Source organism: Hirundo rustica, chromosome 3 (genome assembly GCF_015227805.2).
Source record: "Hirundo rustica isolate bHirRus1 chromosome 3, bHirRus1.pri.v3, whole genome shotgun sequence".
Taxonomy (NCBI): Eukaryota; Metazoa; Chordata; class Aves; order Passeriformes; family Hirundinidae; genus Hirundo; species Hirundo rustica.
The window spans coordinates 49,444,556-49,461,514 of NC_053452.1; the positions used below are offsets into that span (position 1 = coordinate 49,444,556).

Below are 16,959 nucleotides of genomic sequence, written 5' to 3' on the forward strand. Positions count from 1 at the left end.
ATTTCGTCTGAAGTAAACCATGTAAACCCTTAGATTAGTAACAGTATTGGAGAACACTAACCTTTGAAACGGGAGGCAGATTATTTTCTCTGCAATTAATTTTAAACCTAAACTAAATAACAGCTATGCATAACATTAAAATGTTATGGTTAACTGGTAGACAAGTACTGTCAAAGACATGGACATGTACTCTATGTAGCCCAGAAATATATGATAGCTGAAGTGAAAAAAGTACTGTAGTTCTGGTAAAGTTAGTTCATGGTTTCATGGCAAATATGAATACTTCAGATAAGGCTCAAGAGAAGCCTCAGTTGAAATGTACAGAATTTTTTCTGCCATGACAGGAATTGTTCAATTAGCAAAAAAAAAAAAAAGAAAGAACAAAAAGAAAACCAGAAAGGCATCTCTCTATCCAGCTGTCTTCCAAATGAACACGGGAATCAAAAAGTGACACAGATGTGGGAGGACACACTACCATGACATTTTACACTAGCAAGTGCTGGTCCATGGTGGTCTTATCCCATTAATAAAGGCCCTGAGATTCTGTACAGTATCATTGAGAATGCTATAATTACCCATACGAACCCCATTCTTTACAGTTAACTGTAATCTTATGTTCTTTTAGACAGTGAGAAACCCAGATTGTGTGGCATCAAGCAAGCCTCTGTTTCATCTACACAGCATTCTGTACAGATCCCATCCATTTTGGTTTTACTGACCTATGATACCATTTGAGCTATAAAAGAATATTCTTACAAGAAAACAACTCTGCCCACAATTTCTGCTGTAAAATAAAAGGATGTTGAATAACTTGCAGCTGTGGTTACATCAAGTCAAGGAGATGCAGGTGATGTAATTGTGACTAAGAAGCAGGAGCTGACTGCAGGCTCCTCCATTACCATCAGCTGTGAGAGCTCACCCTGTGCTCAGGGTTTCCAGCCCTGTGTGCAGCACAGGTGAGCTGTCACACACTCCACTGACCCCTCAGGTACACTGGTCTCCAAGACAGAATTGACTGTGGGGTCAAGTGGCTTTACCTGTTGAACTAACGTCCTCTGCTAATTTCACTCTACTTTTCACAAGTTAGTCAATTAGCATTTTTTTATCATGACCTTGCTTCTTAGAATCTTACCTCTTTTTTTAAAAACTCTTGTGGACGTTTCCATGAATGCACTTTTAAGGATGCTGGCAACCTTATTTTCCCTTCAGGATCATCAAATCCAGGCTACATAAAATACGCATGAAAAAAATGGACCACTTTAAATAATTACAGTATTGTATCTTCCATGCAATTTAAAGTAATATATTGTTCAGAGAATAATTCACTTAAGGAGTAAAGTAGCTTTAAAAAGAACTAATATTATCTACAACTGAATAAAAAGAGCCCAAAGCACAATGATTAAAGGAAGGCAAAACAAAGTACATCACAAAAGTATAAAAACCAAATACAAACCAAAAACTACCAAATAATCTTTTCTACACATTTTTTGTTTGTTTCATTGTGTAGTTCATTCAACATAATAATCTGCAACAAGCTATTTCTGTACCTGAAGGAAAAAAGATAAGCTGAGGAGGGGGGAAGAGAAGAAATGTTTTAGTAATACCTTTTTTTTTTTTTTTTTCCTCCTGAAAGCTTAAAGAATGTCTTGGAGCCTAGACCATACAAGACTGTAATAACAGAGTTCATATTCTGTTTCAGAGACATCCACCCCTGACTTCATGGCATAATAGGAAAGTTTAGCTCTTAAACACTAGATAAATCACAGAACAGAGGCAGATGGGAATGACATGACACTAAGCAAAAGAAACAAACAAACAAACAAAAACAAACCACACCTTTAGATTGCTAGTAGGAAAAATGCTTTGAAGGAGGATATTGTAGATTTAGCTAAACTTGGCTGAAAAAAATTAAGTTTTAACTTATCTTTTATTTAAGGTGTCTATAAGAGACAAGTGCCAAGTCTCAGGGGCTCATGCTCTAAGGACAGGCATCTCAACTACAAGTTTTACAGGAAAGACATGGAAGAAATGAGCACCAGAGACAAAGACAAGGTCAAATGCGCAATCTCAGCAACACAGTGCACTGCTCTAAAAGAGGAAATTCTGTATGGGTGCTTGGTAGAAGACCTTCAGTGTTACAAAGAAAGAGATCACTTCATGTTGATTTCTTTACCCACACAAGAAAACAGGACAGTTTATATTCGTATTCCAAGCATACTCAAAAGTCCTGGATGACATTAATAATTTTGTTTCCAACTGAAATAACCTATATAATGTTGAATTCTGGCTACCTGCTTGGATTGAAAGATGGTACATTACAAAATACATTCAATCTGTAAATTCATCTGCTCTGACTGACATATAGTTCCTATAAACATGTTAAAGGAGCAATGTTTCATAAAACTGGTAGCTAAACTGAAGAGTCCAGGAAACAACTCAGAACACCCTTTCTGCTAAAATTGAAGAAAAATTTTCAGATATAGTTATTTTAGTAGACCTAACAAATTAGTGCTAGATAAATGTTGAATACAGCCCAAAGACCAAATGTGGTAATGGAACAGGAGAAGGACACAAAGGAAAATTATTCCCTTAACAAGTTAATGGCAGTATTTGGTACAAAACATATACCTTCTCTCAAAACAATTCTTTGGCCCCATAGGAGTATAATATAGTCAACCTTGGGTTAAGAAAAAAAAAAAATCTAGGAATATATATGGAAACAGACATAGTACACAAGGACACATTCAGAAGAAATATATGAACAATGCAGAATTTGCATATAAAATACATGACAAAGCATAGTATTTAATGGATTTCACATTTCAATTTAAAATGCTGAGTTTAAGAAATTCTTTAAGTACTAAGTTTACTACTACTCTGTATAAAAGACCTAAACATTCTGCAATGATAACCAGTTGGAAGGAGTAAAAAACCATGTCACTTTTACCACATTCCAAATTCAAAAACCAGAATTTTTTCTGCATCTGGCAGGTCCTTACTTTCTGCAAAGTCATTCTCTACATAGTAGAGTTGCAGTGTTTCACATGACCAGACACTGCAGTGTACAAAAGAAAGTACTTCAACATCTATTTTTGCCAAAATAAAGACAGAAGCACCAAACTTTTTGAGCCCACAGAAACTGAAGTGCCCCAACATATTACAACAGTGCAGCTGTTCCCACATCCTCGGTTCTAGTTATGCTACGAAATCAATTGGGGGTTGTATTTTTTTAAAACCATTAATATACCAAATTAATGCCACAGATATGTTATAAGTTCATTTTAAAAACAGCGCAATAATTCTGGTTTATTATTGTAGTTTAGAAGGCAACTGCTTAAACATATTGAAAGTATATGATTGAAAATTAAAATATTTATCAGTAACACACCTATTCTGAAGTTGTGACAAATACTCTATTAAATATAAGTGCAAAAAATTAAGTGGAAATAATATATGTCACAAAACTTACTGAAATTTGACCTTTCCCAGGTTTTTCTTTCCCAGCTTTTCCACCATCCCATTTTTCTGCATTGACATCTGCATCATTCCATTCTGGCCAAATGGGAAATCTCCACTTCTCATGGGAAGCAGCTGCCTTGGAAGGCAGAGATGACCTAGGAAACACACATGGCATAAATAAAAATGAACAGCATTATTAGACAAGGATAGTAAGAAGACTCTTATCTTATAAAATATTATTTTTTCTAACATACTGTAATAGAAATCTTAGCATTTTTAACTATGTTAACTTTTTTGTCACTAAGATAAGCAAAACTATAGAAGTGCTTTGACAGTTCAGGTGTAACTGACACTAAAGGCCTCAAGCATCAGGTAGTTAGTAACCCCTCAGTGCACTCACCTTTTCTCTATGCCCTTCCCATGGGCAGCACCACAAAATATAGCCTCCTTTCCTGCACCCTTTCCTGAGTCTTTCTTATCCCTTACACTACCACCGAATCCTGTCCATCCATCATATAGCATCTTACTTTATCTGTTCCTTGCACAACCACTTGACCCATCCTCCTCACAGCACAGCCAGCAGACTCTGACTGCCTCCCAACCAGCTAATTCACTCCTTCATCACACTCATGGCTGTGAGGGCAAGGCTGTTCTCACTCTTTGTTAATTTACACAGCTGCAATATATTGGGGGCAAGATTACCTTCAGCACTACTTCTATCTGTCCTCTCACAGTGCTTAATGTTGTTATTAGGTATAAATCAACAAAATATTTAAATGTGCTTATACAAGGAATTCTACTGAAGTAAATTGGGCAGCTGAAGCATAAAAACAGAATTTGAGGACAGTTTCTTCCCTCTCCTTTTCCCCTGCTTCAAGCCACATGGTTCTCCTTTTTCTCCTGTGCTAGACCTAGCATGCATCACTCAGTTCAACTCACCCATCTGAAGGCTTTCTTTCCTTTTTTTCTGATTTTTTTCCTTAGATAACCAAAAGGAGCTTGCCATTGATAAAAGATGTCCTGGGGAAAAGGACTCCCACTTTTAGGAATCTGTGAGCTGCTAGACTAGCCAGCACTGTCTCCGGGTAGTTTCATTCTCAGGGCTGCTTGTGCTACCAGCACTCTCACTACCATCTTCTTGGGTTTCCCAAGCCTGGCAATAATTTTGCTGAGGCTGAAAGGATTTTCACAAGACTAATACACAATGTGTTCATAGCCACAAAGTAGCACTAGTGCACCTAAATCTTTCCAGTGCATGCAAAGTGCTGAAAAACTGAATTAGCTAGAATATTTATTCATTGTTCTTATAAAAGCACAACAAAATGCGTAACTACATTCTCAAGTCAAACACAGACTACTTCAATGAGTAGTCTGACTACGGAAAACCTGTAGCAAATGATACCTGAAAATACTATTAAGCTGCATCACCCAGAAAGTGGGAGCAGGGACAAGTCACTTGGGGGAACAGAGGTATTGCTCAAGTGTAGAGCAGTGAAACTACAAAAGCAAAAGCTCAGCTGGAGTAGAAATAATCAGAGGATGTTAAGGACAAAGAAAAAAGCTCCCATAAGTACATTGGCAGCAAAGAACAAATAAGGAAGCGCATGTCTGCTGCTCAGTGGCAGTGACAAAGAACATGGGAAAGGCCAAAATACTCAACATTTTTTGTTTCTTGGGGTTTGTTGGCAAATTTGGCTCTCCCCAGTCCAAGAGTCTATTTACAGAGTCTGTGGGAGTGAAGCATTACCCACAGTAGAGGAAGGAGCTGGGCAGCACTTAAGCCAACTGGACACACACAGCTGCATGGGACTAGCTGCAATGTGAACAAAGGTACTGAGAGAGTTGACTGGAGTGTGATTTGGATCTTGGTAACTACAGTTCTTGGGAGACACTTTAAAGTCAAACAGACATGGATCTAAGCAACCCGATGTAAACTGGTCCTGCTTCAGTAGGAGTTTGACTAAATGGCTCCCAGAGGCACAGTTCAATCAATGTTTTTCTATAATTCCATAATACTTAGTTGTTAGCAATAGTAAGGATAAAGACATGGGTAAAAATAAAGATTTCTCACTGTCTAGGCACTAACCACATTCATCCACACTACCAGTAACTCTCAATGGAAGACAGCTGTTAAAATTTAATACCATCTGTGCCTTCTGCTGTGCAAAAGCCACCCAAACATAGCTTCTACTTCTCTAACTGGAAGGAAGATGTATTCTGTAGAGTCATACTTGGCTTTATTTTTTTCATCTTTGCCACCTCAGCCATCTGTAAATTGACTCTATTACATTTGATCTTACATTAGTGGTATAATATTTTCTCCAGTGTTTTCTTAAAGACTCAAATGATGCTTCATTATGTATTTAATAATATCTAACAAGCAGTTGAAATACCCTGAGGTGTTTATCAGTTTCTCTGCATCATTTCCAGTTGTTTCAAAGAAACTGTTGCATCTGTGCTAACCACACACATGAAGAACAATGAAAAACTAAGTGGTGGTTGTATCAACAGATTCAACGTTTGTGATATTTTGAAACCTGAACACTTCTAACACTTATTTAAATATGATTCCTGACAGTTTGTTACATATATAAACAAAAAAAAATCTCATTTTTTGTACTTTTTTCTTACTTCAGGTGAAATATGAATGGCATACATAGCAATTTTAAACATTTAAGGACTAGCCCTAAATTTTTTGTATCTTTTTTTCTACTTTTAAATCTGCATTTGCTCTTTTACATATTTATACAGAGGCATGGAAGTTTCATTTACTGATAACAATAAAGGTATTCTGACACCATTCACAAATAAAATTAATGATAATTGCAATAATTTGTAGAACTATAGAATGGATTGGGTTGGAAGGGACTTTATAGATCATCTAGTTCCACCTTTCCTGCTATGAGTAGGGACACCTTCCACTAGACCATGTTACTACTCAGAGCCTTTCCTCGTTTCTTGCTATAAGATTTCTGAGTGCTTTGGGACAATAATGGAATAATAAAAAAACCATAATTTTAAAATGCAGTAATGAGATATGGAAGACTTAGCTTACTATTACACTAAGACAGAAAATTACCTTCCACCACACTGACATAACAGAACACACTCAGCATTAACAGTGTGGAAGACATGGGAACAATGCTACCTATGACTGAGATGCCTAAACTAAGTTGTGGAAGTCTAATGCAACGGCATGTCAAAAAGGATAATTCAATAAGACCTGGAAAATTCACAAATAACTGCAATTTAATTGGTCTCCAAATATAAGTAATAAATAAATGAAAAAAAAAAAAAAGCTAAATTAATTAAAAATGCAGCATTTGAGCAATACTATTAAGAAGTCCCTCTATTACAAGAATTGAATAATAGAACTGTGAGAATTCTTTGAAATTAATTGTAAGATACAAGGACAATGAAATGTATTTTATGCTGAGGCTGGATGGACTCATTGTGCAACAGTATTTTAAAAACCAATTTACTGGCAGACTTCTTTTTAATCCTGTGATAAACCCTAAAGGAGAAAAAGGAGGAACAAATTGCCAAATGAAATACCATGAAGTTGGCACTAATTCACCTCTAACCCTTTAAGCAGCTTCTTCAAGAATACTGGTATAATTGATATAGTGCCAAGAGGGGAAAGAGGGTATGCCAGGATAGACAAGCACAAGAGGGAAAATGCAGACAGATTGCAACCCAAGTGTTTCAGAAACTTCAGATTCAATAGAGAGACAGGAAACAAGCCCACTGGAAATGTGCTCTCGAGTAATACAGTCATTTAGTCTGTAGACATATGCACTACCACACTCTCCAAGTAAGATCTTGTCTGCTTGGTTAATGGAGTTTAGGAAGGTAGGAAGCAAATACTTTCTTCCTAAAGTAGATAAATCTACCTGTAAATTATCTATGATCATTCCTTAGAGAGGAAACCCAGCAAAACTGAAGGGAGCCTTCTCAAGAATTACGGAAGTATTGGTAGGTACTTTCAGAACAGCACGGCTACTCCAACCTTCCTTTCCCAATACTCATATCATTCTGGATAATCAGACAATATTTTCATGACAGCATGCAGGTTATTTTGGAAGTCAGGAAGACACCAAGAGGCAGTAAAAAAAAGTGTCCCTTTCTGTGGATTGTTTGAACAGTCATAAAAAAACCTTCTCTCCTCAGTAAAGCTTTTGTATTAGGAAAAAGAGGGCAGAGAACAAAGATGCTTCAATGTTTTCTCGAAATCTGCCCTTAAGGGAAGCTACTTAAGTTTTTCTTGTCTCTTCCAACCTCAGAGACAAAAGGCTCCTCTGAAGACCTTATTTATAGCAGAAAGTTCTTTTAAACTACAATTACTGAAATTATTTTTAAAAAGTAGCATCTGAATATCTTAGAAACCTGGAACAGAAACCATGGTAACACTCAAGTTCATAAGAATCACTAAAGGATACAAGAAAGTTTGGCCAAGTATGAGTAACTCTCTGGCAAAATGATTTTGCTCTTTTTCTTCATACCTAGTGCCATTCTTCAGAAGAGAAACGAGCAGAATGAGTCACAATCAATCAATTTAATAAGCAGCTAATAAGGCAATACAGTCTTGTCCTGATGATTAAAAGAGTTAGCAGCAATTACAAAATAAAACCAAAATATGAATGAGTTGTTTACAATACCTTGCTATTAGTCTTATCTTGGGTGCTGGAGCAGAAACTTATAGGATTCTCTTCAGAAGCAAAATACTCTACTCTACATGCTGAGAGCTCTCACATTTGGGGAGACTCAAGCCATGGATGCCATTAAGGTATGATGAGCAGAACAAATAATTGTAAACCATCTATGCTGTGATCACAGTTGCTTGCAAAAGCCTATGGTTTTATTGTCATTTCACTTTTGTGTACTGGCGTAGGATTTCTTCCTCAAAAAGCACAGAGTGCTCTCTATGTGAAGAAAGCTCAAACTGGAAAATTAAAGTGATGATAGAAAGAAAAGATGAACACCACCTGATTATTCTTTATAGACATATCATTTTTAAAGGGGTCTTAAATTTAGATCACTACTTCCAAGTGTGATGTTCTCATTTCTAAACATAGCTGACATCCTTGTAGGTGTCAGACAAACTACTAATAGACCTCAGTAATTTGCCAAGAACGAGCCTCTTCTGGAGGCACACACACACATTTGCTAAGAGAGATGGTTATCTAGCCTCACATTTAGCTTTGCCAGCTCGAAGTCTACATATTCTATTTTTATTTGCCTTCACATTAATGGAAACCAAGTAATGACTTCTTGGTTTGCTTTCCTAATTCTAGGAGGGGGAAGAAAAACCCAATACGTCAAATCCCTTGTGCAAATTTTACATTAGTAGCATGCCTTGGACATTACTTGAAAGAAAAGTTAATAGAAAATGGTGGTTTAGAAGCATTGTATTTTAAATATTTTAAAACTTTTTTTTTTGCTTGTTTGTTTTTTCTCCTTGTTTTCAGCCTGATTCCATTTGTTTCCCTATAAATATTGTCTGAATTCTTATCCTTATAATTTTAGAATTCCAGCTAAAATTTAGTATCTTTTGCTGTTTTTATCCATTTATCCCAACTAAACCTTTTTGCTATATAAAAAAATGAAGTTAGAAATTGAATATAAATCACAGAATTGAGTAATAGACTTTGGCGCGTTCGGGGGGAAAATGAAGATGCATTCAAAAAAATTGTGACAAACAGACTGATAAACAACTGAATACTTAATAAAGATCACAATGGATTTGTTTTATCTTGTGTGACAAAATCTATGTAAAGCAAAAATAAAAATTTTTTGAGGAATTCCTCTTTCATGCTCATGGCAAGCTCATGTACAATGTTAGAATTTTGGACCCTGACCCTTCAATTTTTGCATTCCAGGAAGAATAGTTTCTATAGCAGAAACTATCATTGGCAAACTGCTCAAAGACAGAAGTAAAATCAGGTGACATTATATACTTGAAAAAAATATCATGTACGTGCTGCTTTAAAATGGTTGCCCAAGACCCTGTAGCCTGCAAAAGCAATGCCAGAAATCTCAGCTTACCATTTTCTATGCTGAGACAGCTGTAGTGAAAATTCTTTGCTCCTGATTCTAAGGAGCCAAAGATCTGCTATAAAAAAGCTTTAAATACAGAATGGAGAAAAAAAATACTTTTTACTTATTTGAAAAACATTCTTCACAATGGAAGGCATCAGATTGCCTGGAAGTCATTCATTTGACAGCCTTTCATGTTCTACCACACTGGAAGTCACTTAAACCTTTAAAAGACATCCTCCAAATTTATTTTTTAAAATTACATTCCCAAGAGTAGAACATTGAAAATTAATTCCAAGAGATGCCTGCCAAGGCAGAAAAACTATTTTATCTAGCTCTTAAATGAGCACTTGTAATGTAAAGAAACAAAACCAGCCTACAGAGGTGGGCTTTCTATCCAGTTTCTATCCAGTTTTACAGGTGGAAATATGATATACCGGTACCTAGGTAATGCCATAGCAAGAACCTGGAAAGAGGAATGTCTTTTCTGGTCATTTTCAGGTGCCAATCTCAGCCAAAAGAAGTGATCTCTGACTGATTCTTCCAAGATGGCTATGATTGACTCTGAGTTGTGCTCCAGGTGGGATTGTGAGCCAGTCCAAAGCCTTTGAGTTTAACTGGTTTCAAAAGGTGGTAGTGACCGGCCAAGTGAACAGACCGCCACAGACAAGAAGGGGTTCGAGCTGTATCTTGCAGTTTTCCAACAAGTCACGGATTTGAAAGCAAGTAACATCCACATCTAATTTGCAGATCAAATTTCTGTCTGATCAATGTGCTCTTCTTCCAACTAGCAGCAAATGAACAGGCATTGTAAGGTTATAACCTGACCTTAGACCCAGCTCTAAGAATGGTAAGAAGACTGCTTTTGATACTAAAGTTTGATATTCAAGTATCAAGAAGAAGAATATAAACTCCACAGCACTGCTTCTTTCTTGGCTTCTGTCAAAACCTCTTGTGCCCTCTGTATGGTACCTGAACAATTAACCAAGAGCTAAAAGTCTCTGCATGGCAGAGCATGCACTTCTGTGGATTTAGGCCAACTCATTTAAAAAGCACTTTGCATGCATTGTTAAGAAAACCAGGAAAACCCATTTCTTCTGTGGTGGTTACAGAGAGTTCACAGAAGATAAAAGACCATTCTGCTTAAGTAGATGAATAATCCTCAGCAAACAGAGTCTCTTTAATAATGATACTTTAATAATGCTTTCTAGTTTCAAAGCACAATTATTAGTATTTTTATTTTGACAGCAAATTTTCTGCTACTCAGTTCTGCTGAAAGCTGCTTTTCACCACCACACCTCATTACACTGTTCATCGTAATAGAAGTCAAAGCTCCTCTTGCACAGTCTGATTGTACACTCTCCAACCAAGGGCACACAGAGTGTTTGCCTGTAAGATTCTCTGACAGACAGAGTCAGAATTTTACAGAAAGAAAAACCTAAAACTATGATCAGTAGGGACTACAATATTTAGTGTGATATTGCTACTAGTAAATTACTTAATATTTTCATGCCCATGAGTCCATGGAGTTTGAAATCTACAGATCAAGTAGGCTGAGCTCTCAGGGGTTCCTTGTTTTAATTAGAATTAACTAGGAAAGTTAATTTGAATACATACTTTTCTAATTAACACATAATCTAGTTAATAAAAAGTTAAACTTATTGGTCAGCTATTGGGGTCAAAGAAAGCCTTGAGCTAAGGGCATGAGAAAAATCACCCTGGTCATGGTGAGAAAAAAATCTCACCCTCAAGGCCCCATGGGAGCTCTCTATGTTAATTAGTCTAGAAAGTTCTTTTTTCCCTTTGTTACCATAGACTGTTTTTTGTGGCATTTTTTTTCCATATTCCTAATCGTTTTTCCCAGTTGGCTCCCTGCCCTCAGACTCCGCCTTTGTTCTACCTTATATAAGTTACTGTTACCTCTAGCCCATAACTTTTGGTGAACCCCATACTGAGTTCGGTTTGCTGTTTGTTGTTTGTTTGTTGCTTCCTATTAAAGTGGTTCATTTTTGGGTCACCAAATCCTGCCCATCTCTCACTTATCTCACCACCTAAAGGGACTTCTGCCCTTGAAATCCTGTGGTGGCACCCGGCCTTCCTATTCGGGCCCGGGCTACCAGTCAGCTTATGTGCTATTCTAGTATGCTTACCATATTTACCCGAGGCAAAAAAAGGCATTATCTCACCACAAAGCATGAAACTTAAAAGAAAGTTAAAAGTAGAAGGGAATAAAAAGTACCAAAAAATTGACTATGTAAAGTTGTACTGCATTTACACACTGAAAAAACTTCAATTAATGAAGCACAGGTGCTGAAAGCAAGAGCTTTCATTTTTCTGGTCAGAAATTCTAGGTCTAATTTAGAATTTTTTTTTTTCTGATACTACTTACTGCCCTTATAAATATGAATTACTTACATGTCGGGGGCTTACCCCAAAATTCAGGTGGTTTCAGGGTCCTTGGCTCCCCTGCACAGCTCCGAGCCGAGCCAAAGGAAGAGACGGAGTTCTCAGGTTTAGATTTTTCAAGGTTGCATACTTCGTTTATTGTTTCTTATCTTACAATTTTCTTGGAGTCCGACAAGATGTTCGCAGCTGCATGGATTCCTCACGTCTCCCCCCGAGCTGGGCTGTCCTTATCTTTTATACTAATTACTACGTATTTCTTGTTTACTATTTCTTACTAATGTCTATCACTATTACTAAAAAGGTCATCTTTACTTTGACCCAATCCTCACTAACTACTTTGTGCCACGTCAATGCAGCAATGGAGTGAGGGAAGAAGAAGGAGAAGGAGAAGGAGACAACGCCCCAGATTCTCCATCTTGTCCCCATTCACTTCAATGCTAGGAACCTAAAATTACTATTTTCTCATTCTGTGATAAGCTAAACTACTATTTCTCACATTCTTGTGGCCTGTAAACCTTCTCTCAGTGTAGGAAGTTTTTCCCATGGACTGAAATCAAAGCCAGTGTCTCTCTGAGCTCTGGGCTGGGGTCCCAGACCCCCCTGCCCAGGTCCCTGACCCTCCAGGGCAACCAAAGGAATGCCCTGGACTCCAACACTTACAAAATGAATAGACAATAAAAAACAATAAATTTAGAATTTAGGTATTAATACAATAGTGTAGTAATAGAGCTTGCAGATGATCAATGATGCAATAAATAACTTCCAAAGAACAATCATGAACCTAAGATCACAACACATTTATTCTCTAACACTGTTATGTCTGGGGAAAGTAAGTATGTGCAGGATGGTACTGATTGCTCAGTGTTTCAGATGGTTAAGTTTTAAGATACATAGATAGTTTTCCCTTCAGTTATGCATCTGGATGTCCTGTAATCCTGGACCGTTACAGATTTATGTTGTGGCTAAATTATTTGAGAGACCAGGAAATGCCTTCCAAAAGGCTGCAGACATTCAAACAAACAAACAAACAAACAAACAAACAAACAAACAAAGTTTATCTTTCGATTGCAATTAACAGCATGCTAAAGGAGACCATGCTCTCAAAACATCCTCAGTTTTGTCAGGACAGTAGCTGCAAACTGGAGATGAATAACTGCTGTAGCTCAAGATCCATCACTCACAGATCTCATGAAGCCTTAACTGGCTTTGATTAGAAAGGATCTGAACTGAGCTGTTTGAGTCAGAAGAGCCTCCTGAATTATCAAAAATCAGCTTTGTAGTAGGAGTATAAAATCTTGTAATATGTTACCATTTACAACTGTAAAGCAGCTTATGAATGCAGTGGAAGGTTTAAATTTTTTCACATAAATCTTTTCCTTGCAAAGTCCAGTGAGTATCTGTACGGGGTTTGGCGAGGATTGAAAGTAAATTTCTTCAGAGCAGCTTGTAGGGGGGATATGTTTTAGTTTTTTGATGGAAACAGTGTTGATAACACAGTGATATTTCAGTTGTTGCTGAGCAGTGGCTACACAGAGTCAAGGCCTTTTCTGCTTCTCACGGCTCCGCCAGCACATAGGCTGGGGGCGCACAAGGGACCAGAGCGGACTCAGCCCAGAGACCTGACCCCAACTGACCAGGGAGACTTTTCTTACCATGTGCTGTCATGCTGAGCAATAAAAGCTCAGCATGACGGAAGAAGGAAGTGGAAGACGTTCGGGGTGATGACATTTGTCTTCCCAAGTCACCATTACATGTGATGCAGCCCTGGTTTCATGGGAATGGCTGCACACCTGCCTGTCCATGGGAAGCAGTGAATGAATTCCTTTTCTTGCTTTGCTGTTTACCTATTAAGCTGCCTTTATCTCAGCCCACAAGCTTTTGCATTTTTACCCAGATTCCTTCCCTCATCCTGCTGGGGAGGAGCTAGCAAGCAGTGTGTGTCAGAGCTGCTAGATGGGGTTAAACCATGACACTTGAAGCAAACTATATTTTTAAAGACAGACCAATAAATCAGGCAGAATTAACCATAAAATGGGTACACCTAATCAAAAAAATGCAAAATCAGGGCTTGTATCTTCAGTGTTTTTAGTCCAAAATGTTCACTCTGGTTCAAGTCTCTAGCAGAAGTTGGTTATAACCTCCAAGGCACACTCAACTCTGTAGCTCATGCACAGTCAAAAACAAGCATAAGCACCTACAAACAGATGTAACCAGCTTTTATGGTAACACAGCAACCCCTTCCCTCAAATAAAACATTGTAACATGCTGCAAGTCAAAGATGTACCACTGGGCTACTCCCTCGGACCACAAACAGGAGAACAGGAGTACTGAGTGAGAGAATGAGTGAATTGCAGCCCAACACCTTGTCTTAATACTACAACTGAAAATCTGTAAAGAGCATAAAGGTATATGTAGTATATTTGTCAAATACTTTCACAGTCTCTAAGTATTTTTAAGACTAGTGCTCAAGCACTTCCCAAGCTTGATGTAGTTGCTATGTATTTATATAACCTTCAAAGGGTTTATTTTCTGCCGGCTTGTTCACTGATTCCATGTAAATTTTTAGCATCCATTAAAACTTACATGAACCAACATGAGAGGTCCAGCACAACACTAAAAGCTTCAAGTTAAATTATCATGCTCTTATCCATGAATTCTTACCATTCTCAACCTTCATCCTATCTAACAAACCCAAAACATCAAAAAATTAATCTGGTTAGTCTATACTCTCTAAAACCTAAAGAACAAATGCGGGCATTGGATAATACCTCAATCACAAGCCGTGGCTGAAACCTTATCCTGGGCATATGGGAACTGAAGAATGAACTAGCAATACCACTATTTGGTTTTGCCTTTATTGTCCCATCCTTTAATCTTAATAAGAAACATCAGGTAATCCTAGGCATTGGCGCAGCAACTTGCTACTCATCGCAATCAACAGAGCTAAAAAATAATTTCTTCCAGCCAGTGCAGGCTTCAGCCTGTCTCTGCTGGTCCTTAAGGATACATCAGCAGCAAATATACTGAATTATGTAAAAAGAACTCCAGCACTGCTCTGATCTTCCCCTATATACATTGGTGACCTCTGTCTGTGCCACAATTACCCCTAAATCATGTGCCTCTCTTGGCACTGACCATTAACTCCTTACTTTTGTGCCTAATAGCCCAAACCCTAATTGAGATAGATGCTGATGGCTTAGGTTTAATTCAGAAGATTGGGCTTGATGGCATAGAACTTCATCAAATTAATTTAAAAGCATTTTAATTCATTGTCCATTCTTACTAGCCAGAATCTCTTTCAGTACCACCAAAGACATCAATTCCTTTTCACCATAGCTGTTGAAAGCTGGGAAAGATCAGATTCTCAGTAGCCTCTAATGGTGCAATTAAGAAAAGCAGTGAGGGCAGCAGTTCTTTTGAGCTCTTCAGCCCATCATCTCCAGCAGCTGCCTTGCTCCTGAGGGAATTGCTATGTAATTAGAAAGCAATAATGAAGAGAGACCCAATGGAGTATCCTGCAGACACTCAAGGGAAGTCTGGCTAGCAAGTCCAGAGGAATTTTCCTGCCTTTGCCATATGTTTCTGAGGTCCCACTCCAACAATGCAATATATCCACACATAATCCTGATTGATTTTCCTCAGTTCAGATGTACTGTCCTGACTGTTTTAAACACTTGTGGGGGGGGAAAAAAAAAAAAAAAAAAAAAAAAAAGGCAGCTTGATCTCACTAGAAATTAAGTAAAATGATTTTAAGGTGATCAAAATATATTGCACAGATGTTTGTACACATTACTCCCAGAAGATTTCTGCACTAATTTTATCTAAAACAGATTAAATTATAACATTAATTCTTTTTGGCAAGCACTGACAGCTTTTTTCAGGATTTTTTTACAAATTGTTTAAAGAAAAAGTAGTCTTTTTCTTTTTTATATTATTCACATTTCTATTCAGTATTTTGATCATTACAGACATATAAAAACAAGTCACGTTTACTATTAGAAAGACAGTATTAGTCAAAAGACAAAGTATTTTTAGCATTTTTGTTCTTGCAACCACAAGCTCTGTTCTAAAATAAACCAGAAAATCTATCTTGCAATTACAACAGAGTACTTAACTTACAAGGCAACATTTTCTCAGACAGGCTTCAAATATCCATTTCTCTTTCAAAGACAGGAATAGTCACAGTACTTAGGTTTTCATAGATTTACACAATATTTTTATGGTAATTGCCTCTGTCTCATAAACATCCTGAACAAGCTGGTTAACAGAATGAACACATATAAGAGAGAATCAGAGAATATTCCGAGTTGGATTCCACTAGGATCATCAAAGTTCAACTTCTAGCCCTGCACAGGACACCTCAAGAGTCACTCCATGTCCCCAGAAACAGTGTCCAAATGCTTCTTGAACTCTCTTAGGCTTGGTGCTGTCACCACTTCCCTGGGGAGCCTGTTCCAGTGCCCAAACACCCTCTGGTGAAGAACCTTTTCCTGATATCCAGTGTAAAGCTCTCCTGACACAACTTCATGCCATTCTCTCAGTTCCCGTCATGGGTCACCAGACAGGAGATCAGTGCCTGCCCCTCCTCTTCCCCTTGAGAGGAAGCTGAAGACTGCAATGAGGTGTCCCCTCAGTCTCCTGGGGCTGAACAGACCAAGTGACCTTAGCCGCTCCTCATATGACTTCTCACAGCTGGCCCTCCAGAGGGCTGTATTCATACTCAATTTGCCATTGACCAGGACTCCCAGGTTCCTTTCTGAGGTGCTGCTCTCCAGTGTTTCATTCTACAGTCTGCCCATATATCCAGGGATTTCCTCATCCCAGGTGCTGAATCCAGCACGACACTTTGTTAAACTTCATGTTGCTGGTGATTGCCCATCTCTCTAATCTGTTGAGGTCTCTCTGCAGCATCTCCGTCTTTGAGGGAGTCAAGAGCTTCTCACAATTTTACATCATCTGTGAACTTGCTCAGTGTCCCTTCGAGTCCCGAGTCCAAGTAATTTATAAATATGATGAAAAGCACAGGGCCATAGACAGAGCCCTGTGTAACCCCACTAG

The 16,959-nt window shown here is 37.9% G+C and overlaps 1 protein-coding gene across 1 annotated transcript in view; it reads right to left on the reverse strand.

The window, feature by feature from the left end:
* The window catches only part of ADGB (androglobin), an 86,150-nt gene extending 82,040 nt beyond the window's left edge, over positions 1 to 4,110 (reverse strand). The window contains exons 1-3 of the mRNA XM_040058131.1: positions 3,860 to 4,110; positions 3,470 to 3,614; positions 1,133 to 1,225 (exon numbers count right to left, since the gene is read on the reverse strand). Of these exons, the coding sequence (XP_039914065.1) occupies positions 1,133 to 1,225; positions 3,470 to 3,614; positions 3,860 to 3,981 (360 nt within the window). The 5' untranslated portion in view covers positions 3,982 to 4,110. The remainder of the gene's footprint in view (positions 1 to 1,132; positions 1,226 to 3,469; positions 3,615 to 3,859) is intronic.
* Between the last annotated feature and the right edge of the window lie 12,849 nt (positions 4,111 to 16,959).